Source organism: Parasteatoda tepidariorum, chromosome 4 (assembly GCF_043381705.1).
Source record: "Parasteatoda tepidariorum isolate YZ-2023 chromosome 4, CAS_Ptep_4.0, whole genome shotgun sequence".
Classification (NCBI taxonomy): Eukaryota; Metazoa; Arthropoda; class Arachnida; order Araneae; family Theridiidae; genus Parasteatoda; species Parasteatoda tepidariorum.
Window position 1 is genome coordinate 6,897,798 of NC_092207.1, and position 24,354 is coordinate 6,922,151.

The 24,354-nt window shown below is 31.6% G+C and overlaps 1 protein-coding gene across 1 annotated transcript; it reads right to left on the reverse strand.

The window, feature by feature from the left end:
- Window positions 1-1,122: 1,122 nt before the first annotated feature.
- On the reverse strand, window positions 1,123-6,208 carry LOC107447404 (monocarboxylate transporter 9-like). Its single transcript, XM_016062312.3, has 3 exons — window positions 5,871-6,208; window positions 5,286-5,429; window positions 1,123-2,510 (listed from the first exon to the last, which is right to left on the reverse strand). Exons 1-3 carry the CDS (start codon window positions 6,061-6,063, stop codon window positions 1,123-1,125), a joined length of 1,725 nt encoding a protein of 574 aa, XP_015917798.2. The 5' UTR covers window positions 6,064-6,208.
- Between the last annotated feature and the right edge of the window lie 18,146 nt (window positions 6,209-24,354).

Here is a 24,354-nt window from a genome sequence, read left to right on the forward strand (position 1 = left end):
ACCCCCAGTCTACACTGACCACAACTTTGTCACAAAAACATCACCATTGATGTGTATAAAACATACCTGCTCACATCAAATAATAGCTGTCGGAAAAACTTTCGAGACAAAATAGGGCGAAATTCCAGATAATAACATAACAGATAACCAGTCAGAATGCAAGAATTAAAAAAAAAATATGTTGAGATCACTTACTCCAAACTTATTTTTTAACATTTTCACTTTTTTTACACCTGATTTTAAATTAAAAAATATGCTTGTAAATAAAATAAGTTAAGATGTCAAACTACACTAAAAGTATCCGGACATCCGGTTGTTATGGTGGTGGCAGCATAATTGTATGGGGTTGTTTCTCGTGGTTTCGTTATTTTCTGTGGTTGGGAACATGAACTCCGAGATACATGTGGACATTCTGGACAATGAAGCACTCCCAACTCTATGGCAATATTTCGGGGAAGGCCCATTTCTCCTCCAGCAGGAAAACTGCCCCATTCACACAGCGAGCCTTGCACAGACCTGGTTTTATTTCATATTTTATATCCGTCTTTGAACAGCCGGGTTTACGACAACTAATGTTCAACTCCGTGGCCATGTCATTTTGAACCCAATCCAGAAGACAAAGCTCCTGGATCAGTACCCCCAGCAGTATTCATGTGTTATGGGAACATGGAGGACATTGAGACTCGACAGATTGAACGTGCATCAGTCACCATTTACGACACGGGGATTCTTCGGCAAGCTGGGATCGAACCCACGAACTCTTGGACATGGGTCCAGTCCCCTACCAACCAGGCTATCCCGGCCTCACAGACGTGGTTTGACGAAATGGGTGTTCAAACCATGGACTGAGACTTCTCAGAGCCCGGATCTAAATTCCATAAAACACATTTGGGACGAATTAGAGAGTAGATGACGTAGCCAACCAAATCCTCACTTCAGCTGTGGTGGAAGTCCTATTCAAAAACTGTTGGAAAGTCTTCCCAGACGTGTGCAGGCTGTCATCGATGCAAAAGGGGGACCAACATCATATTAATAAGTGCCCTAGGATGCTCTAAGTCCATTGTCCGAATACTTTTGGTCGGATGGTGTATAAGAATAAGGGTTGTTGAAAGTTAAGAATAGTCATGTAAAATTTAAAAAATAATAATAAATGTACTTACCTATCATTGATGATAAAGGCAACATAAGAAGTCCTCCATAGAAATTCAGACACCCCATAGCGATGGATTCTTCATTCTTTTCCATGTATTCGGTGACAAGAATGGGGAACATAATAGCTGTCCCTCCCTGTATCAGACCGCACACACACATGCAGGTCATCATGAAATAGAAGCTTCTGTTGAAAGGCATGATGGCCATCGAAGCCCCCATCAGCACCATAGTCATCCCCGCATAGTTTTTCGTCTTCAACAACTTTCTGTCCACCACTTGTCCGAAACTGAGTCGGCCGATAAGATCAGTCACGGAAAAGCCTATGATGAGGTACTTTCCTTCGTCTTGGGAAATGCCATAGTCCGTTGCATAATCTATGATAACGGTGAAGACACCGATAAAAAGAAAGACGTAGACAGCCAAAGACATGCTGATGAGGACGAAAATCGGTTTGGCATTCGTTCGCATCAACGTCTTCAACATGTTTTCCTCTTCTGGAGGCTTTTCGTCAATTGGTTGTTGTTTTAGGGTCAACTCGTCAGTATTGTCACGGGTGCAGTCTGCGTTATTTATAGCAGGAACATATCCATCTTGAGTGCATTGACTTGCAAAACTGGCAGTCCTCACGCGATGTACAATGTCGTAGGCCAGTTGGCTTAAATTGGAAGTGGTTCTACTTTTTCTCCCGTCGCCCTTTTCATCCTCTTCCTGGATGATACTTTCTGGTTCCTTCTGTTGTTGGTGATTTACGCTAAAAGCTTCTTTTTCGAATAACGGTGGTAGTGAGCCACGTCTTTCGGTGTTCTCTTGACAAGAATCTGACGAATCGGAGGTTTTTTTCCGGATGCATTGACTCCGAAGAGAAGAATACGAAGACAAACTAGGCCTGTACACCCTGGAGGGGTTCTGAAATGGAACAGCATTGTTCGAATGGATAGAGGTAACGTCCTCTTCCCCACCTGCAGTCTCGCAAAGACCCTCATTCGAACTTTCAAAAGCTTCGTTTGGAATGCCTTTGTCACACAAACCGTTTTTATCGCTAGAAACGATTTCTACATGAAATTCCTGTTGATCTAAGATGTTTCTTTGAAATGTACCTTTCTTTTTGTCCGATTCCAACCATGGAGGTTTTTTCAGTATCATAGCCATTGGAACGACATTCAAAACTATACCTCCTAGAATTAGGAATGTCCCTTTGATGTCGTAATTTTTCAGTAACAGTTCTATAATGGAGGGAAAGGCAAATGATCCAAAACAATCACCTGAATACCCTAGGCCTAGTGCGGATGCTTTGTATTTATCAAAGTATTGGCCGATGATCATCATGTGTATCACACTAGATAGGCCGAATCCGACACCTGAAAATAATCCTTTCATTAGTCAACCTTTTATTAAAGCATATACTATGTATTATTTCAATGCATTTAACTTAATAAGCGTAAAGAGAGTCATGATGGTTCTGGGGATAGAGCGTTCGCCTTCCAATGAGGTGAACCGGGTTCGAATGCCGGCGATGGTGGGTCGGTATGAATTCCTCATTCGGCTTGCACCCACCACAATGCTGACGTAAAATATCCTCAGTGGTAGACGGGCCATTAGTTAGAGTCCTCTTTCCGTCAGTCTAACCGTGAGAGATTTTCGTGGTTTTCCTCTCCATGTAACAGCAAATGAGAGTTAGTTTCATTAAAAAGTCCTCCTCGAAGACAAATTTCTCCTAAAACTTGATCCAGAAGTTCCCTTGCTTTCTGGATTTGGTTCAAAACTACAAGGCTATTTAGTTGATCATTAATAGTCGCAAACTCAAGAAATTGGGTTGACTGTTCAACGACGGTTATGAAGCACTTATGTTTTTTAAAGTGACAAAAAATACTTAATTTATTTTAAACGATGGTTTTATAACCGCCGTTGAACAGCCGACCCAATTTTGGGTTTACGATTACTAATGTTCAACTCAGTAGCCTTGTCATTTTGAACCCTATCCAGAAGACAAGGGAGTTCCTTTTTGATGAAACTGACCACGCACTTTCGTTACATGGAAAAGAAAAACACAAAATACTCCCACGGTTAGCCTAAGGGTAAGGGGACTCCAACCCATGATTCGTTAACCACTGAGGATATTTTTTACATGAGTACTGTGGTCGGTGAAGAGCCGGGTGTGGAATTCCCATCGACCAGGCCTGGCTGGGATTCGAAGCCTGTTTACCTCATTGAAAGGCGAGCACTCTAGCCCCTGTACCATCACTGCTCTTGAAATGGTTGGGGGAGGAGGAGTTTAACATTCGCTATCGTTTTTTCAGTGTATACAGAAAACATCCATAGTATTAACTGTCTTCCCCTTAGCGTGACAATCCTTTTATAAATCATCGTGTTTTGTAAATCACGAAAAATTGGATAGCAATGAGGAAGGAAGAGGTTACACTGCGTTAAACGCAAATGCTAATATGTAATAAGAATAATTAAGTTATGTAAACTAAATCTTGGTTGATATCACTATATTTATATAAATTTGAAGGGTTACAGTAAAGCACAGTAAAATAATAGGTCTAATTATTTCTCCACACTTGTATATTAATTTAATAATAATATTTTCAATTTTATAAATAAAATTTCAAAAAAAAACATTTCAAAATATACTCAGATTAGAATGTATAAGACACGTTGACAATATTTTTAAAAGGGAAACTTAATCATTTAATAAATAAAATGTAACAAACTGTTGAATTATATCGCTATCAGTAAAAATTACAGGTAAAAACTACACTCGCCAGTCTTCTATGTACATTATAATTTATTTATTTATATTTTGCGATTCATACTTACATTATACTTGAAAAAATGATTTTAATTTTTATATAAATAAACTAATTTCTTGGAATTCTAATGTTTCGAAAAACATTTATTTAAATAACATTTTTAATCAAATGACTAGAATTAAAGGAATATGTAGTAATGTTTTTTATCCGAAAAACAAACATACGAACTCTCAAAATTTGATTAAAAAAAAGCAACGGAAAACCAACTAATGTAATTAATTTCTATATAAAATCATTGAGAAAATTGTACGTTATTATTAATAAATTTACCTAAAAACTTTTTTGTTAATTTACCATATAAATTCGGACAAATCATTTATATTCGGGCTTATTTATAATTCGGGCAAATCTCTTAATGTAAACGTGAATCACCAAAATTAAGAATTTTGCAAAAATTGGATTTACACATGGTAAAAATATAAACTAACAAAGAGGTTTTTAGTAAATTTATTAATAATAACATACAATTTTCTCAATGATTTTATATAGCACTTAATTATTAACTTAAGAGTATAATTTTTTTCATACTAGTGTAAAAATATGTTAGCTAAGAGAGATGAAAAATTAGATCATTGTGTTATTCCATCAATTTGAAGAGAAATATGTTTTTCATTGTAAAGTTAGTTATTAAAAAGACGAAAATTAGTTAGAATTTGCGAATAATCAAAATCGCAATTAAGGATATTTTTAAAAAATCAAAGTAATGACTCAAAAGAATATATTAGTTAGAAAGGGGTTATTAGTTTAATTAGTTTAGAAAGGGGAATGCTTTTGAAAAGATCCTGGAAATCAAAAGTCGCAATAGAATTAATTTTATTACACTTAATAAATTCTAAAATCGGTTGTTTATTAGTGATAATATAAGAAAAACCTTCTTTAATAATACTGTTAATAATTTTATTTAAATAGTTAGAGAAAATGGTGCCACGTTTAGTTAGGTAAATATTAGACCCACATGTGATTGTTCTAAATTTGATAGGAATTTCAGGAAATTTAGGACTGATAATTAAGTAAGAAAATTTTATCTTGCTAATTTTAATCTTTAACCTCTTATATAAAGCTATTTTTAATGACAATATTATTATGTAAATTACTAAGTTTAAAGTTGTTACTATTTTTTAAAACTCCGTATTTAAAAGTTCAACATAGAATTTTTTACAGAAGATTGCATAATTAATAATTTTCAAGTTCAAAAAGTAGAGAAAACGTGGAAAAAATTACAGAATAATGAAAAAAGAAGAGAAATTTTTTTTCTAAAAATGAAGATTATAATATATATATATATATATGAACAAAAATGGTTTTTAAAAGAGTGCTTACCGTGTATGATTCCCCAGAACAATGTGATGTAGGTGATGTTTGGGGCAAAATAACACAATATGCTCCCTAAACCAGCCACAAATCCTCCCAGAGTAGTCACTTTCCGGATGCCATATTTTTGGCCTAACAATCCGATCAGAGGTCCTAAAATAAAGAAATCATGCAGTTTAATAAATTAGTTATTGATTGAAATATGCTTATTTGAAAAAGGAAGGAAAAAAAAGCTTTTGAAATAAATTATTTTCTAAAATGAGTGAGGGACATTAAAATCTACTATAAATAAAGAAAATAAAATCTGTAGAATTTAATAAGTTCTCTCTTTTAACCAAATCGTGAGAAAGTATCGGGAACAGCACTAGACCATCAATCAATTTAGTTGATTGCGCTTTGCATTCACCGAGTTACTGAGAATAGTACCATACCATCCATTAATTTTGTTGATTGCACTTTGCATTCACCGAGCTACCGCTTTGCATTCACTCTTCTCAAAGTGGATTCAAATTATTTTTAGAACTATTGCATTTGAACACAACCACAACCAGACACATTATTCAGAATGCACAAATAACAAAGTGAGTGCCTTACCGCTCATGTTCCTGACGCAGACCCGGATGCTGAAAGGTGAGGAAGCAGCTTCTCTGCTGGCCCCGTACAATTCGATGAGGGCCACATAGAGAACCCCAGCTGACCTGGCCAGGCCAGCCAGTATAAAATTGATGAAAAAGCAAGCCAGCGCAATAACCCATCCAGCAGCCTGATCCGGACCCGCAACATTCATTTTTTCTTTCTTACTTTCTCGACAACCTTTTCTTATTCAAATATTTAAAATGAGTTATTTATATGAAAGAGTCCTTTGCGTCATTGCCAAAGAAAATCTTATTCTTTGTAGTGATAAGATAACACGATTCGATGGACGTCTTAGTCGGTTTGGCGTTATTCACTAATCTCTAGCTAAGCCCCTTTTTTGCCATTGCTGAGCTTAACTCGTGCTTTCCAGTTCCGGCCACCCCGATTCTTTCTTCTTCTTCTTTTTTAAAATCGTTGTTTAAATACTACGGGGGAAAAAATTCGCCTGGCACCTATGGAAAAGCAATGTGGCGTGTCTTTGTTTTCTCGCATAAGTACGTTAAGACATACTATTTTATAAGCTTCAAAATGCCCCCCTCTCCCCTCAAGAAAAATCAGGAATACGGAAGGAGCCTTCAAAGCTGTAAACAAATGAAAGTTAATGGGTTCAAGGTAAGGGAAGGTTAGGGTGTTCCTCACCAGGAGTTGGAATCTAGTTCAGCATTGCTGTCATTCAGTGCTGTGTTGTCATCTAATAAGGCCAAAAAGCCTAATATAAAAAAATTAATTTTTATTTTTATTTTTGAATAGCCAAAAAAATATTTTCCATTTCCATTCGACAGGGCATAAAAATTTTCAATTTCAATAGGGTATTTTATTTTATAACCGTCATTAAACAACGGACGCAATTTTGAGATTTCGGCTACCGATGTTCACCACCGTAGCCTTGTAGTTTTAAAAACAACCCGGAAGACAAGAGAACTGTCGGATTGAGCGTTGGCAGAAACTTTGCCTTCGGGGAGAACTTTTTGAGGGAACTAACCAGCATTTGCGTGACACGAAGAGGAAAACCGCGAAAAACTCCCCATGGTTAGTCTGACGACAAGGGGTCTCTTATCCCTGATCCGTCCACCACTGTGGATATTTTACGTCAGTACTGTGGTCAGTGCGAGCCGTGTGCGGAATTCGTATCCACCAGCCACCGCTGGGATTCGAACCCTGTTCACCACAATGGGAGGCGAACGCTTTATCCCCTGAGCCTCAACAGAGTATACCATTCGTACAGAGTGCAACAGTATCGTTTATCCATCCTCCAAAATTCCAAGTTACAAAACTCTGATGGAGGGGTCGCCATCACTCTGAGCAGGCACTGTGACATCACCACTTGCTTGAGCAAAATCAAACTTGACAGATAGTAAGTGCAAGGGCGTTTTTCACAATCAACTATTGTCTTGTTTACCCCATTGATGTTCGATTTCCTGGGGAAGACTCCCTTTTATATATTCGCCGAGTCAAAATGTTCGATTTTTATTGTCCTATCTCTGGAACAGTCGATTTTTACTGTCCCCTTATCTCTAGAACAGTTTAACCGAACCAATTTTGCTCACAATTACACCACTCATTTAACTAGAAACTCTTTAAGCGAAAGTGAATTTTTACAATTATTTATTTGTAATTTAACAATGTTCGAAAAAGTTTCGAGTTGATAACTATAGTTGTGAGGAACTTTTAAATTATTTCAAACTATAAAAGACAAAATCTAAAATTAGAACAATATTTGTCATAACAATAACGCTCCAAAAAAAATTTAAAAAAAGCAAAGAACCTTACAATTTAAACATTTTTCGATTTTTAAAGAATAATAATATTTGTTAAAAATTATTTCTGCAAGAAAATGCCTCTTTTAAATAAGCGAACTTGCTAAAAATTGAAAAATTTAATTGGGGGTTAAACCTTCGACCTTATTGAGGCTATGTATTCCATGACTCTTCTAAGTCGTGGTGGCTCGGGGATAGATCATTCGCCTACGAATGAGGTAGGCGAGTTCGAATCCCAGTAAATGGCTGGTCGATACGATGGCTGGACGTTTTATATAACGTAAAATATCGTCAGTGGTAGATGGATCATGGGTTAGAGTCCTCTTGCCGTTAGGCTAAATATGGGTGTTTTTCGTGGCTTTCCCCTCCATGCAACGCAAATGCGGGTTAGTTCTATCGAAAGGTCCTCCACGATGGCAAATTTCTCCCAATACTTGATCCGGTAGTTTCCTTGTCTTCTGAACCGGGTACAAATTTACAAGGCTACGTCAGTGAACATTGGTAGTGGTAAACCCTAAATTGGGTGGGCTGTTCGACGACGGTTATAAAACTATTGCAGAAAAGTCGGAGAGCCCCCCCTCCCCACACTGCATCAATATGTAATAGCAACTATTATTCATAATTTGTATCTAGAGTTTTACCATCCCGTGTTATATGCATTAAAAGCGTAGCTGAATACCTGAAATATTCTGATTCCTATACATAGCAGTAACAAACAAAAATAAATAAATGAATAAATATGAATAAAAGCTTTAAGAAATACAATACATTATCTATTATTTAACGTTAAATTAGTTACTTTTTCATTTCCCTAAAAAAAAATTTAACTAATATTTAAATAAAAATTTAATTGTTAAATTAAAGGGAAAAATACTTTTAGATAGGATAAGTAAATACTTTTGAGAGATTCAGTATTTAATGATAAAATAATGAAGTAGTATTGGAAGCAAAACTAACTCACTTTTTAAACAAAAATTAGGCTTAACAAACTAGAATTTACGTTTAAAACATTGAAACAAGAACGTTTTATTGAACAGGAATACGTTTATATAGAAAGGAGAAAGCTTAATTCTATTAACGTGATGTTTTTGCTACTTCATGCAAAACAAGAATTGATTTCAAGATTCCTAAAATATTTTATAATGAAATATCTCTTCGTCGATAATATCGGTAGGGGAGAGTGGGGTCAATTGTAACAGGGTACGATTGTAACAGAGCAAAAATTTCGAGTGTCGGGTTATAGATTTGGTTCCTAGGCGGCGCACAAGGTGTATTTAATAAATCTACATGTACACCCCTGATGGCAACCATTTTTATGTACTTTTGAAAGAGTTACATCACAAAAGATATTTTCACGCCACGCAAGTACTTTTTTTGGTATTAGAATATTATATTGTAACAAAGTAATTTTGTTTAAACAAATAAAAATTAGTAACCGAATATGTAAGTGGACACCTTAATTAACATTTCAATAAAAAAAAAATTAGTTTTGCTAATTAACTAGCATTGTTTTTAACAAATGAAGCTGAAATGGCGTCTTGGGGACAATTGTAACAATAAGTAAAGGGACGATTGTAACAGCTGAAAATAAATAATCTTATGTTTACAAACCATTACTTAACTCTTTAAGAACCACCAATAGTTTCCTATATCATTTATATTATGTTGCATGTGCATTATTTTATTTGTCACCTTTCACAGCATAAATTAAAATTTTTAACCCCTTAAAGTTAAAAGTTTAACCCTTTAGGTCTCTGCTCATTATTATTTTTACTCCTAAAATATCACTACTATTTTGATCAATAAAAAAATATATCACAACTATGATAATATGTATAATTAACTATGTTTTAGTTGAATTTATGAACTGTTACAATTGACCCCGTAAGTGGGGACAATTGTAACAAGTGCACGACTGTCAAAAATTGTTAATAACTAATATAATAACATTTAAAATAAGGTATTTATTTTTTTTTCTAGTAGAGGATAGTCTACTTTACTCGTCTGTCAATTAATACTAATAATATATTGGATTTTTTGTTAGTTAAAAATAGTTAAGTAAAAAATGTTACAATTGACCCCACTCTCCCCTACTATTTAAAGCGAATTAAAAAAGGTAGTATGTGTACAATGTTCATAACTAACATTATGTAGAGTGCGCAATATAAAATTGGACCACCCTAAATAACTTTTGATCTAATGATCGGATCTTTACGTTTTACAACTCGATCTTAATGGTTCGAGGGGGTGACCTCAAATATTCTAATTAATTAGTACAGGCGATATTTTAATTTACGAAATCAGACACAAAAACGTACTTACTCTGAATAAATATAAATTTTTTTCGACGGATTTGGGTTTCTGACCCTCGATATATAGGGGGTAGCCGCAATTTAGGAAATAATAGTCCAAATAGTGTGGTCAGGAGAGCGGTCCAAAGTTTGGACCCCATTATGTTAATTTTTACGTATTTCGCCATATCACGAGAAAGTTGTAAGCGAATTGAAAAGTTTTTGCTCACAATTATTCAAAAATTCCATTCAAAATATAACTTTTAGTATCTATTTATTCTTTTTTATTATTTCATTTAATAATGGTCGAAAAAAATTTAAATTGTAATACATACAATTCATTTTAAAGAATGCAATTTTAAATAGAGAAATACAAAATATAGGAAAGATCAGTCGATTAGTTTCCGATAAATCAAATTTTGAAAAAGTTTTGTTTTTAAAATGCAATTTCTCAGGAACTATTTGATCGATTTTGCTAAACTTTTATATTCAGCCACGTAAAAACACATTCTTTAAAATGATGTAAAAATTGTATACCTTACAATTCAGAATATTTTCGACTTTTGTAAAATAAAATATCGTAGATGCTCACTAAAAACTATTCTTGCATGGAATTATCTTTAGCTAAATATATTTTATTATTGGGTGCGCAGAAATTTTTAATTCGTTTGAAAATTTATCGTGATATGGCAAAAAAAAACGAAGACTAAAATTAACAATAAAGGGCTCAAACTTCAGACAGCTCTCTTGATAAAACAATTGGGACCCTATTTTCGAGATTGCGGCTACCCCCTATATTTTTGGGATCAGAAATCCGAACCCGTCAACAAAAAAAAAAAAAAAAAAGGANAAAAAAAAAAAATAGGTATGTTTATTCAGAGAATGTACGTTTTTGTGACTGATTTCGTAACTTAAAATATCGGCTGCATTAGCTAATTAGCATTTTTGAGGTCACCCCTTCGGACCATTAAGATTGACTCCTAGAACGTGAAGATCCAATCATTAGATCAATAGTTATTCAGAATGGTGAGTTTTTTTTACGCGCACTTTTCAATAACGTACAATAATTAAGACAACTTTTATGCATAAAAATCCCATACCACTAAAAGTTTAAATCACCATATGGGAGTACAGTCAGGCTGCATCAAAATATAAATAAAAGCGAAACAAAGCGCACAATTTTCTGAAATGTTTGAAATTGAAAATGGGGTAAGTCAAAATAAATAGGCTTGCAAAACATGTTTTGCAGTTACTTACAAACTCACACATAATTAGCACTACTAAATATTTTAAACATTATTTCAAAGAAACAATAAGCACTCTTAAAATGATACTGTTTGACTCCTTGTTCAATCCACTGAATAACCATTAAATAAGTGAACTTAATAATAAGCTTAATATTATGCAGATAAACTTGTTGCGAACTTCTTAACATTCCAATGTAATGAGGAATGTCTGAAATACTCTAGTGTGAAAATCTCGAGCGAATTTAAAATATGCTCTCCATCTAAGCAACATCTTGAATTTCAGTTTCAATATTTCTCAATAGATGTCAGCAGTAGAAATACGAATCATTTTGCACTTGAGACATAAGTTTTGGTTTTCCTAAATGATGTAACATTTTATTTTGTTATGAAATGAATTAAATTAATGTAGAAACTTACAAAAAAATGATGTTAGTTTTAAAAACTGGTTTTGGCATTTAGAAAAAGAGATCCTTCAGGAGAAAATGAGACAAAATATTTGGTTCTTAATCTCAAGTTCATCCTGAAGTGTTTCTACAGATTGAAAAAAATGTATAAATACGATTTTCGCTCTTAGTTTAATGTTTACAGAGTTTTTTTTTTCTTTGGAGGGCAAAATCTTTTAAAATCAATATCTTTAGGCAGTACAATAAGTTGTCGGTGGTAACACACTACAAATTAGTGATGGGCAATAACAGGTATTTTCAAATAACTGGTTCCAGCTGTTACGATACAAAATAATACCTGCTCCAAAATAACAGGTCTAAGGAAAAAAATTTCAACTTTTATATATTTGAAAGATAGTTTAGAATGGCAAGTATTTTTGTAGCAGATACATATTTTTCTATTAATTTGACAACGTTGTTAGGAAAAGTATTTTTTCTTTCTAAGAGTAAGAAAATATCGTGAAGTTTTTTTCTTGTTATTTTTTAAATAAAAAGAAAGCAGTTATATATTAATTTCTCTTTTATTCTCTATTATTTAGGCTCGGTGAAAAAACTATATTTCGTTCTTTTTATAGATATATTTTTCTTATTGTGTTTAGATAAAAGAAGATTAGTTAGTTCAAAATGGTTGAAAACACATTTTCGTTAATGTAATCAAATATAATGAATAATAATTTTTGTTACAAAACATAATTCTTTGTAATGCATTTTTAGGAGGAATGAGTCACACACAAAAAATTCTTTTACAAAATTTGCCTCTTTTACAATTTAGGAGTTGCATTATATTCTGTATATGTGACAAAATAACCAGCATTTTTTCATTTTACACAAAGAAAAGAAATAGAGCTTAGTTGTCCTCTAGAATTTTAAGTTGACAAAAATTAAATTAAATGTAAGCAAATACCTAAAAATAGTCTAACTGCATGCATTTGCATGCAGTTAGTTACGTCACAACTTTTTAAATAGTTCGAATAACATCATTTTATAGTTTTGAACTAAAAAACTTTTTATGCGAAAATGAAATTGCTTTACCAATTTGCACCAGCTAAAATATTTAGAAAATCTATATATATATTTCTCTCGACAAAAAAAAGCCTCATTACAACTCCCCGAATGGCAACGCTAGAAAATCGACATGCCAAAATGTCACATGCCAAATCTAGCTGAGATGGCTCAACATATAGCGCTTTTAAAAACGGAAACTAAAATAAATTCACCCTATCAACTGCGGCAATCTCATACTATTAAGCTAGGCAGAAGTGAGTAGTCTTTGTCGATAGATCTCTATTTTAGTATTTTGTCGAAAGCGCTTTTTTCACGAATTTATATATTACGAATTTATTTGACGATTTTTGATTTATATCACGAATTTATTTGTTTCATTATTGTTATTAGTTATTCATTGAAAAATGAGTCTCAGTCGCGCTGTTACACTTTAAGATTTTATACTATAGCACATTTCTAATAGATTTAACGAACTATATGTCATTTATTTGAATTCAAATTTATTTTAATGACTTAGTATTTACTAAAAAAATGTAATTTTTTTTAAAAAAAAAAAGTTGTTATATGGATTTGAATGATTGTTTTGAATTCTTAGAATTTTGTGCATTTGCAATGCACCTACGTTAGTAGTAAGATTGCGTAGCAATTTTCAGGGGTTGGCGAGCGTTAGCGAGCAGGGGGAGCAGCCCACTAGTTTAAATAAAAATCTAACTAGTTTCAGCGCTATCTACTTTCTTGAAGATTTTGCAGAAATAGAAAACTTGTAGGGCCCCTCGCAACGTCTGCCGATGGCCCTGTATCAATTTCATAAATAAAAACCTGATCTTTTCTTTTTCTTAAAACTGTACAAAGATAACTTAAAAACAATTTAAACGTCATAAATAAAAGCAAAAAAATACTTTTTTGGCAAGATAATTGAATTAAAATTTTTGCCTAGTATTTTGGAACAGGCCTTTGTAAGTAACCTGTAATTTTTATAACAGGTATGATTAAATAACACGTGCAAAGTACCTGTTCCAGAAAATATTAGCCATCTCTAGCTGAAAAGGAAGAAATATGAAGCCAAACGGGGTCTGGGGAGGATGGAGACAAGTGGATACAAATGTTATTGGCACTTCATATTTAACCAACCGCTCATTTGAAATAAGTATTGTTTAACAAATTTAATCACTTACCACATAAAATTAACACTGTTAATAGTACAATTAGATGTTTCATAAATAAAGAATTTTAATAATAGAGTCATGCCAGTTCAAATAATCGCCAATTGTTTAGTGTTAATTGCTTTTTTCTTCAATACATTGCCAGTACTTTTAAACATGTTTAATACATTTAAATGGCTCTTCTAATAATTTAAAGATAATTAACAGTCTTTTCAGCTACAAGTCAGCCGATCTGCTAATTTTACTAACATACAGATGGCATGCGAAAACGAAGAAGCATAACTCTAAAATGGTGGGAACTCTATTAAAAATGTTTCAGCTACAACAAAATTCTTACAAGGTTCTTGGATTGTTTTAATAATACTAAATTTATCAAATGTCCACTTTTTCATGCAACCTCTTAGCCATTGTGATACAAAAGAATCTCTGCAAATAATCCCTTTATTGTACCACAATGTTGCCCAGGGAACGCCAAACGAGGAGGCGAGGTTATTTTATTCTAACTGCTTAAACACTAGGAACAGTATTTGCTGATGTGCGAAAGCTTAATTTTTTTCTACATCACAAGCATCGACCATTATCTGTAAAATCTATCACTTTTGAAGTTTTGTCATTGTCACTGTGTTTTAGAATAGTTGTTATTTTAGTGTTTAGCAATCAAAATAGTTCCCCAAGAGGGCTGTCAGACACATTTATAAGTAGCCAGAACAAGGACAACAGCCCCCCGAGGAGTAAAAGAATCATTGATTCCGTACATTCCATGTAAATATATTCTTACAGGGTAGATCTATGAATTCTGCCATATTCAAATAACAATGTGAATAAAAATAACAAAATAAATACAGTAGCATAAATAACTACTGAACACATAATTTTGATAACCAGAATGCCAAATGAAACTTAGATATTTTAATTCAAAACAACATGAAACAAAAGCCAAAATGATGTCAGGGGAAATTTTGCTTACATACTAAACTTATAATGATAAATTTATCTAATACTTAAAACTACACATGCACATCTGCAAGTTGTTCTTAACAAGAATTTTGAATTCAAGAGTGCCAAAGGAAGAATTGCATAAATAAACTCCGAAGAGACATAAATGACATGGAAACGACAGAATCGCCAATTTTTTCCCATACTCCTCTAAATATTTTTGAAAAGGTGGAATAGTAAAGCAATTGACTTAAATATTTACTTAATATCTACTTATTTAAATATTTGTTCAATCTAAACTTATTCATTTATTTTTTAGAATGTACATTTGATCTACAAGGAATTAAATCTCTAACTTCATTTGCATTAAATTAAAAATCATGTACATTTTTTGTAGAATTTGTTTAAAAAACATAAACATTTAATTCATTTACAAATGCGAAGTAAACATCTAATACAAGCCACTTTAATATTAAAACGGGGCATTATATTTTATTCAGATTTTAATAAGGCGTTGACAGCTTAAAATACAAAATGTACCATTATTAATTTTAATTCAAAATAATATGGTACTACAAAAGTATTTAATACTCTTAGAAAGTTTAGCTAAGATATGAACTTTTCGGTTGCTAAGTAGGTTTACCGAAAAATGTACAAGCAACAAAAGCCTATATATTTTTTTTTTGAAAATAATGTTATACTACTCTGGAATACAAACGTTATGGTGAGTTTGGTGATAATATGAACAATTTGGCATCAAAAACGCTTGACGTAAAGTGTGCTGGCAATGATTTTAATTCAAAATATGTGATACACAATATTTTTGGCAAGTTTGACTTCGATGTGAAATATTCAGATACTAAATCAGATTGCCGTAAAAGGTACTATTAATAATTGCAATTTAATGCGGTACTACTATGATATATTATCCTTTTTGACAAATTTAAATATGATGAATTTTTCGGTTATTAAATAAGCTTGCCGTTAATTGCTTTATTAGTAATTTTAATGTGGTACGACTACTTTGGTACATAATACTTTTCAATAAGTTTTGAAACGATAATTGTTTTTTGTTATGAAATTTTTGATAACTAAATTGGATTACCATAAGTTTTTCAACAAAGAGGAATATAAAATAAAGTGTTACGTTTAAAAAATGTATAGTAAATATTTAAAAGTGTACAATATTAAACTACGACAAGAAAAACATTATCAAAATTAATCTAATTGCTATTTAGCTGTTTCAAATATATGAAATCATGTTTAGAGTGAGATTAAGCTCGAGACACTGAGATTTAATCTTTCTTCTAAGTTCATTGTAAGAACTAATTTTTTAATATTAACCTAAGTATGAAAATCTATCGTATTTTATCTACTGTAGTTTCGATTAAAATTGCTTACAAATACTATTTATTTTGTCTAAGTTTGTTTGTTTTTTAGTTTCATGATTCGATTAGTGAAAAGTTTTAAAGGTACATACCAATTTATAATTAAAATTTTTACTATATGAGTGACTTTACTATTCCAGTTCGTGATAATTCTCATTTTAGTTTATTACCTAGAAAGAAAATACGTATTAAATATACATAATCAGCAGAAACACTAGTTTTCAAACTTTTGAATAAGAAAATGTTGGAAAATTGCGAAAACAAAAAATGCAAGACTCATTTAATTGCTAGGAAAGCTTATCAACGTTAAAATTATCTAATCCAAATGATTGGGAACGACTATTGAACAATTCCAAATAATTTAGAATTTAATCAAAATGAAATTCAGTCACCGAAAAATGAACTAAGGATTTAAAAGAATCCAAATTGGATCCATGATTTGTGAATAGAGTTTGTACTAACTGGAAGAAAAAAATTATTCTGAAGGAGAAATTTGGAAAATGAAAATTTAAGATTCATTTAATTGCTTAAAAGTTGACCAACTTTCAAATAAGGAAATCTAATAGATCGGCAAAAGCCAATATACGATTTTAAATATTTCAAGGATTAATAGGAATGATATTGAGCCATCGAAAAACGAATTGATTATAATAAATACACATTGAACTAATGGTGTAACAAAACATTGAACAAAAATATCTAAGGAACAAAGTAGGAATAGAAATCCAGAGCAGTGTAGAGTTCATAAAGGGTCATNTTTAATAAAATCTTAGACTTCGAACATATCGCCACAAATACCAAATTCAGTCCCGCCACAGCATTCTATCTTAGTGACGGTGTGCTTTCTAAATATTTTCTATCCCAATTTTAGAAAATTGGATCAATATTTAGACAAATTGCATACTCTGTACCGACTTGTCGGAGGAAGTATGCAGGGAGTCTGCCCTTTTGAAATGTAAATAATTGTAAGTACTTGTAAATGTTTTAGTTGTTTTCTTTTATTTTCCTTTTTTTTCTATTCACCTTATTGCAGATTTTCATATGTTTACCAGCCTCCGATCTCACAGAAATCATTTTCACTTAGATGTTAGTTCTTATTAACTGCCCTCCCCCCTCCCCTTCAATGGACTTTATTCCGATGAAGGAAAAGATAACCCCAGAGGTTAGGCACTCCGTAAATACTGTATCAGTCACAGCAGTGAAATGGGAGAGCATTAGTACCTTTATGACTGCAATATTGCTCTGAACCGTGATGGCTTAGGGCAGGGATGGTGAACCAGTGGCACGTGTGACATTTATGTCACGCGACACAATATTTTGGGCACGGCACCGATCACAATTGTTATTGCACTATGAATTGTTATTACACAAATGTTATTACACTATGAAGCACATGTAACAATTAAATTAAAATTCACAAAAAAACAAACAAAATAATAACCAATTATTAATAAAAAAATTAACAATTAATGCTAAAAAAACAAATAATAACCATAAAAAACAAGCTAACAAAAAATAACCAGCAAAAAAAAATTAACAGTCCTGCTTAAACTAACATCTTATAACCTAAGTCTCCTATACTCTGATTCAAGGGCTCTATTACAACCTAATATAAGTGATTTGTCATCTAATCTGCAACAATAGAAGTCACTCTGATGTTACTTTAAGTTGAATCAAGCGTATAAATGAGACATTGCAAAAAATTTTTTTTCAATGCAAATAAGGAGTTTTGAGTTGATAGTATTTAGTATTATTATTTTCCCAATAATCACGAAGTCGAAATTTTTTGACGGCACGTCTATGACCTCATTAAATTTTTTTTAGAAGAAATGGCACGTTGGTATATAAAGGTTCGCCACCCCTGGTGTAGGAAAAGAGCAAAGTCTCGCAAAATAACAAGGAAAATGAATTATAAAATTTCTTCATTAGATGTCTAGTACTTCAATATATTTCAAATGTCTATTGTAAAAAAAAAGAATAAAAAAAGCAAAATGAATACTTTTCTATTTAATAACTGCATTCTCGTGTACATGTATATAATAATAAATAAGAGATATCGTGATAATAAATGAAAAACATAAAATTGTCTGAGATATTTTATTTTATAACGGTCGTTCAACAGCTGGGACAATTTCGGGTTTACGACTTCTAATAATCAACTCTGTGGCCTTGTAATTTTGAACCCGATCCAGTAGACAAGGGAACTCCTGGAAGAAATTTGCCTTCGTAGAGGAGTTTTTGATGGAACTAACACACATTTGTGTTACATGGGGTGGAAAACTACGAAAACCTTCTATGGTTAGCTTGGCTACAAGAGAACTGTAACCCATGATCCGTCAATCACCGGGGATATTTAACGTCAGGACAGTGCTAGCTGGGTGTGGAATTCGTATCGACCAGCCATCGCTAGGATTCGATCCCGGTTCACCCATTGGTAGGCGGACGCTCTATACCTTGTATATATCCCCTCCTGAAGTATTGTGATATAAACTGAAAAACCTAAATTTTTTGGAAATATAGTGATAAAAAGTGGAAAAAGTCCTCCACAAAGGCAAATTTCTCCCACTACTTGATCCAGGAGTTCCCTTTGAATTGGGTTCAAAATTACAAGGCTACGGAGATGAACATTAGTAGCCGTAAACCCGAAATCGGATTTGGCTGTTCAACGACGGTTATAAAATAAAAAATTGGAAAAAATCATAGTACTTTTTTGATTACTAGGGCGTAAGAAAATTTAACTATTTTTTTTAATGTTTTATTTAATTTTTATGTGTCTAAAAATAAATGAAATAAAAATAAATAAATTAAAAAAAGTTGGTGGAGGTCTGCATTTTTTTGCTGTTTATCGCTTACGCCCGGCTAACCAAAAACTGCTAAAAACATACATGAACTGCTAAAAACATACATTATAGAAACCATGAAGCCACGTTTGCCAACAAGGAGAAAAACGCCAAATTCTAGTTATTTAAACATCTGTTACTGATAATACACGTAGGTATATAAAATGTGAAAACATCTCAATCGCATACGCTAACAATACTAACAATACATATCGAAATATAGTAATATCACAGCCACTTTTGGTTACTGTATAGAATTCAATAATATTACGATAATTTTCGATATCATATCAAAAAGATAATTTTGTGAACATTATATATTACGATAATTATTCTGAGTCTTGAAAAATTTTATTTAGGCAACTAAAATATTAGAAAAGTCAGAAAATATATGCGATAAATTGCAAAAAAAATGCGATATATTATTAAATAACATTATTTTTTGACAATACATCGTGATCCTAAAATTCGTACTTAAAGGTTATAAGAAGGTCATAAAAATATATAAAGGTTATATATATATTTTTATGAGCTCAGGTAATGCAGAATTGAAGAAAGTTTTTCAATATTGAAAAATTAGACCTGAAACGCTTTTCATTTGCACAAAACTGAGGCTTTTCTCCATATTGACATTTTGCACCGTTTTCAAAATAAACGTAGACAGTGCTGGCTTTAGATAGACTAAACTTGACCCAACAGTCAGTAACAGTTGCAAATTCACAGCAGTTATAGAAATAGCATTATTATTCGCAAACAGGCGTCATTTCATGTTACGACGGAGCCTTCAAAAATCAGCCTCAAAAAAGCCCCTCAAGGGATCAGCAGATTTTAATTTTTTTTTCTTCCTTTCACTATCCCATACACGAACACAAAACCGTTTGATACGCTTACATGGAATACTAAAAGTAGTGTGTGTTGTGCTCTGTTTAGCCGATTCTGGCTTTGGTGATATTGCTCAACACATTTCCTAAGTTTAAAATCCATTACCTATTTAATAAAGTAGAAATAGGAGAGAGCAGCCTTGTGATAGTGCAAATTTGACAAGTATACTGAAGTGCTGTTGTTACTTATTCCACTTGGCCCCGAACAAGGCTAGATCAAGTCCGGAAGACCGTTCACCGACAGAAAATCATACAGAAATTGTAATACTAAGTACCTATTATTTTAAACTTGTATTTTTCAGAAGTTATAGTACTTATTAAATTGCAACCCTGAATCATTGCAAACTTTAAAGTACTTATTGCGTAGCAGCCATGTATCATTACAGAAGTTATTGTAATTATATTTTAACTAAGTATTATTGAAGAAGTTAAGGTAATTATTCTATTATAACCTCGTATTATAACATCATATCAACTTCTACATATGTGTATCATTAAACCCTGCATACTTGTAACTCTGTATGATAGAGGATGTAAGCTTTTATAACTAAAGAAAACAATTCTTTCCTCTCAAGGAAATTATAACACAACCTCTATGATTACATTTATAGAAAATGGCGCATAACATAAAGAAAAATAAAATTGTTTACCTAAGATTCGTAACCTTATTAATAAAAATAGCTTTTAATTAAAAAATGAAAAAAATCATTACTTTTCGTTATAAGGTTGGACTAAATATAATTAAATAACTTAAATGATGGGCAGAAATTATTAATCTGAGACTCGAAGGCCATGAAAAAAAATTTAAATAGCATGGTAAAAAATTTAGTTGTTAACTTGATCGTGAAAATCGAAATCAACTAGCGTAAATGGCGAAAAATAATATTGACATAAATTCAGCAGCTTGAAATCTAAAGCCAACAAAAATAAACTGATCTTGTGTTTCAAATGAGTTTTTTTTTTATAGAGAAAACCATATTAAAATTCCTTGATGTAAAGCTATTTACCAATAATTTAATTCATAAGCACCTCATTGAAGAGGAATTATCCTACTGTATGAGCTTTATTTTATTCATGTATTGAAAATAATAGCTCTAAACAAAATGGAATCAGTTTTATTCCCTTAAGATAAAAGTTTCAAAGGTTTGTCAAACTCTGAAAAAAAACTGCTTGAAAAATATTGCGTGATAAAATTGATCTATTGGCTTTAAGAAAAAATTAGATTTACTGAAAATACTGAAAAAGAGGAAAAATGAAGTCAAATGGATACAGATGTTTATGGCACTACATATTAGCCATCCGCTCAATTGAAATAAGTATTGGCTTACAAATTTAATTACTAAGCACGTAAAATTAACACTGTTATTAGTACAATTAGATGCTTCATAAATTTAAAGACAGTTAGCAGTCTTTTCAATTATAAGTCAGCCGATATGCAAATTTTACTAACAGATAGATGACATGGAAAAACGAAGTAACATAACTCTAAAAGGGGAGTGACTTTATTAAAATGTTTCAATAAAAATTCTTATTTATTAGGCTGTTGGATTTCTTTATTAGTACTAAATTTATCAAACTTCCACTCTTTCTTATAACCTCTTAGCCATTGTGGTACAAAAGAATCATTGCTTACAAACCTTGTATTGTACCATGTTGCCCAGGGAACGCCAAACGTGGAGGCGAGGTTATTTTATTCTAACTGCTTAAACACCATGAAACAGTATTTGATGATGTACAAAAGGTCGATTTTTTTCTACACCATGAGCATCGACCATTATCTATAAAATCAATCACTTTTGAAGTTTTATCAAAGTCAATGGGTTTCAGAATAGTTGTTATTTTAGTGTTTAGCAATCAAAATAGTTCCCCAAGAGGGCTGTCAGACACATTTATAAGTATCCAGAACAAGGACAACAGCCCCCCGAGGAGTAAAAGAATCGTTGATTCCGTACATTCCATGAAAATATATTCTTACAGGGTAGATCTATGAATTCTGCCACATTCAAATAACAATGTAAATAAAAATAACAAAATAAATACAGTAGCATAAATAACTACTGAACACATAATTTTGATAACCAGAATGCCAAATGAAACTTAGATATTTTAATGCAAAACAATATGAAACAAAAGCCAAAATGATGTCAGGGTAAATTTTGCTTAAATACTAAACTTATAATGATAAACTTATCTAGTACTCAAAACTACACATGCATATATGCAAGTTTTTCTTTCAAAGAATTTTGAATTCAAGAGTGCCAAAGGAAGAATTGCATAAATAAACTCCGAAGAGACATAATGACATGGAATGAACAGAATCGACAATTTTTTCCCATACTCCTCTAAATAATTTTGAAAAGGTGGAATAGTAAAGCAATTGACTTAAATACTAATTTTATATCTATTAATTTAAATATTTGTTCAATCTAAACTTATTTATTTATTTTTCAGAATGTAAGTTTAATCTAGGAATTAAATCTCTTACTTCATTTTAATTTAAATAAAAATCATGTACATTTTTTGTAGAATTTGATTTTGACTTGAACGTCTTATTCAATAACAAATGTGATAAATTCATCGCTAAACAGGTTTAGGGTGTAAATTAAAAAGATGACGAAATTGTTTGACTCATAATTTAATTTTTGAGCAACGGTATAAGTTTGTGAACTAAACATCTAGTATAAGGCACTTTAAAATTAAAATGAGGAATTACATTTTATTCAGCTTTTAATAAGGCTTTTGTAGCAAGAAATACAAAATGTGCCAATAATAATTTTAATTGAAAATAAAGCGGTACTAAAGAAGTACTTAATACTTTCGGCAAGTTTAGCTGCGAAATGCATTTTTCGGTTACTAAATAAATTTACCATAAAATGTACTAGTAATTATTTTAGTAGAAAATAATGTTGTACTACTGTGGCATACAATCCTTTTGGCAAGTTTAGCTAAGATATGAATCATTTGGTTACTAAATAGGCATACTAAATAGGCATACTAAAAAGTGTACAAGCATTAAAGCCAATAATTTTTTTTGAAAATAATGTTGTACAACTGTGGAAAAGAAACTTTTTGGCGAGTTTAGTAATAATATGAACAATTTGGTACCTAAACGTTTGACGTAAAGTGTACTAGCAATAATTTTAATTGAAAATATGTGGTACTAATGTGATACACAATATTTTTTGCAAGTTTAACTACGATGTGAAATATTTGGGTACTAAATCAGATTGCCGTAAAAGGTACTATTAATAATAGTTATTTAATGTGTTATTACTACTGTTAATAGTTATTTACTACTATGATATAAAATCCTTTTTAACAAATTTAAATGACGAATTTTTCGGTTATTAAATATATTTGCCTTAAATTGCACAATTAATAATATTAATCTGATAACGACTACTTTAGTACATAAAAATTTCAGTAAGTTTTGAAACGATAATTGTTTTTGGTGATGAAATTTTTGATAACTAAATTGGCTTACCACACGTTTTTCAACGAAGAGAAATATAAAATAAAGTATAAAAAATGTATAGTAAAAATTTAAAAATGTACATTTAGCTGTTTTAAGTATGTGAAATCATGTTTAGAGTAAAATTAATCTCGAGACACTGAGTTTTGATCTTTCTAATAAGTTCATTATAAGAATAAATTTTTTAATATTAACATAAGTATAAAAATCTAAAGGAAATTGCATTTTATCTACTGCAGTTTAGATTAAAGTTGTTTACAAATACTATTTATTTTTTCTGAGCTTGCTTGTTTTTAGTTTCGTGACTCGTTTATTAAAAAGTTTTAAAGGTACATACCAGTTTATAAACAAAAGTTTTACAATATATGAGTGACTTTACTATTCCAGTTCGTGATAATTCTCATTTTAGTTTATTACCTAAAAAGAAAATACTTATTAAACATACATAATCAGCAAAAACACTAGTTTTCAAACTTTTGAATAAGAAAATGTTGGAAAATTGCGAAAACAAAAAATGCAAGACTCAATTAATTGCTTGATAACTTATCAACGTTAAAATGAACTAATCCAATTTACTGGCAACGACTGATGAAGGATTCAAAATAATTCAGAATTTAATCAAAATGAAATTCAGTCACCGAAAAATGAGCTAAGTATTTAAAGGAATCGAAATTGGATCCATGATTTGTGAATAGAGTTTGTACTAACTGGAAGAAAAAAATTATTCTGAAGGAGAAATTTGGAAAATGAAAATTTAAGATTCATTTAATTGCTTAAAAGTTTACCAACTTTCAAGTAAGGAAATCTAATAGCAAAAGACAATATACGATACTAAATATTATAAGAATTTATGGGAATGATATTGAGCCATCGAAAAACGAATTAATTATAAAAAAAGACACATTGAACAAATGGTGCAACAAAACATTGAACAAAAATATCTAAGGAACAAAGTAGGAACAGAAATCCAGAGCAGTGTAGAGTTCATAAAAGGACATTAAAATGTCCCAAAAACAGGA

Excerpts from the sequence above, each read along its gene's own strand:
- LOC107447404 (XM_016062312.3), bottom strand. The coding sequence starts at position 6,063 with ATGAATGTTGCGGGTCCGGATCAGGCTGCTGGATGGGTTATTGCGCTG. Across the intron at positions 5,430-5,870 it reads CTGCGTCAGGAACATGAGCG|GACCTCTGATCGGATTGTTA; the intron begins GTAAGGCACTCA and ends TCTTTATTTTAG. Across the intron at positions 2,511-5,285 it reads GTTCTGGGGAATCATACACG|GTGTCGGATTCGGCCTATCT; the intron begins GTAAGCACTCTT and ends GATTATTTTCAG.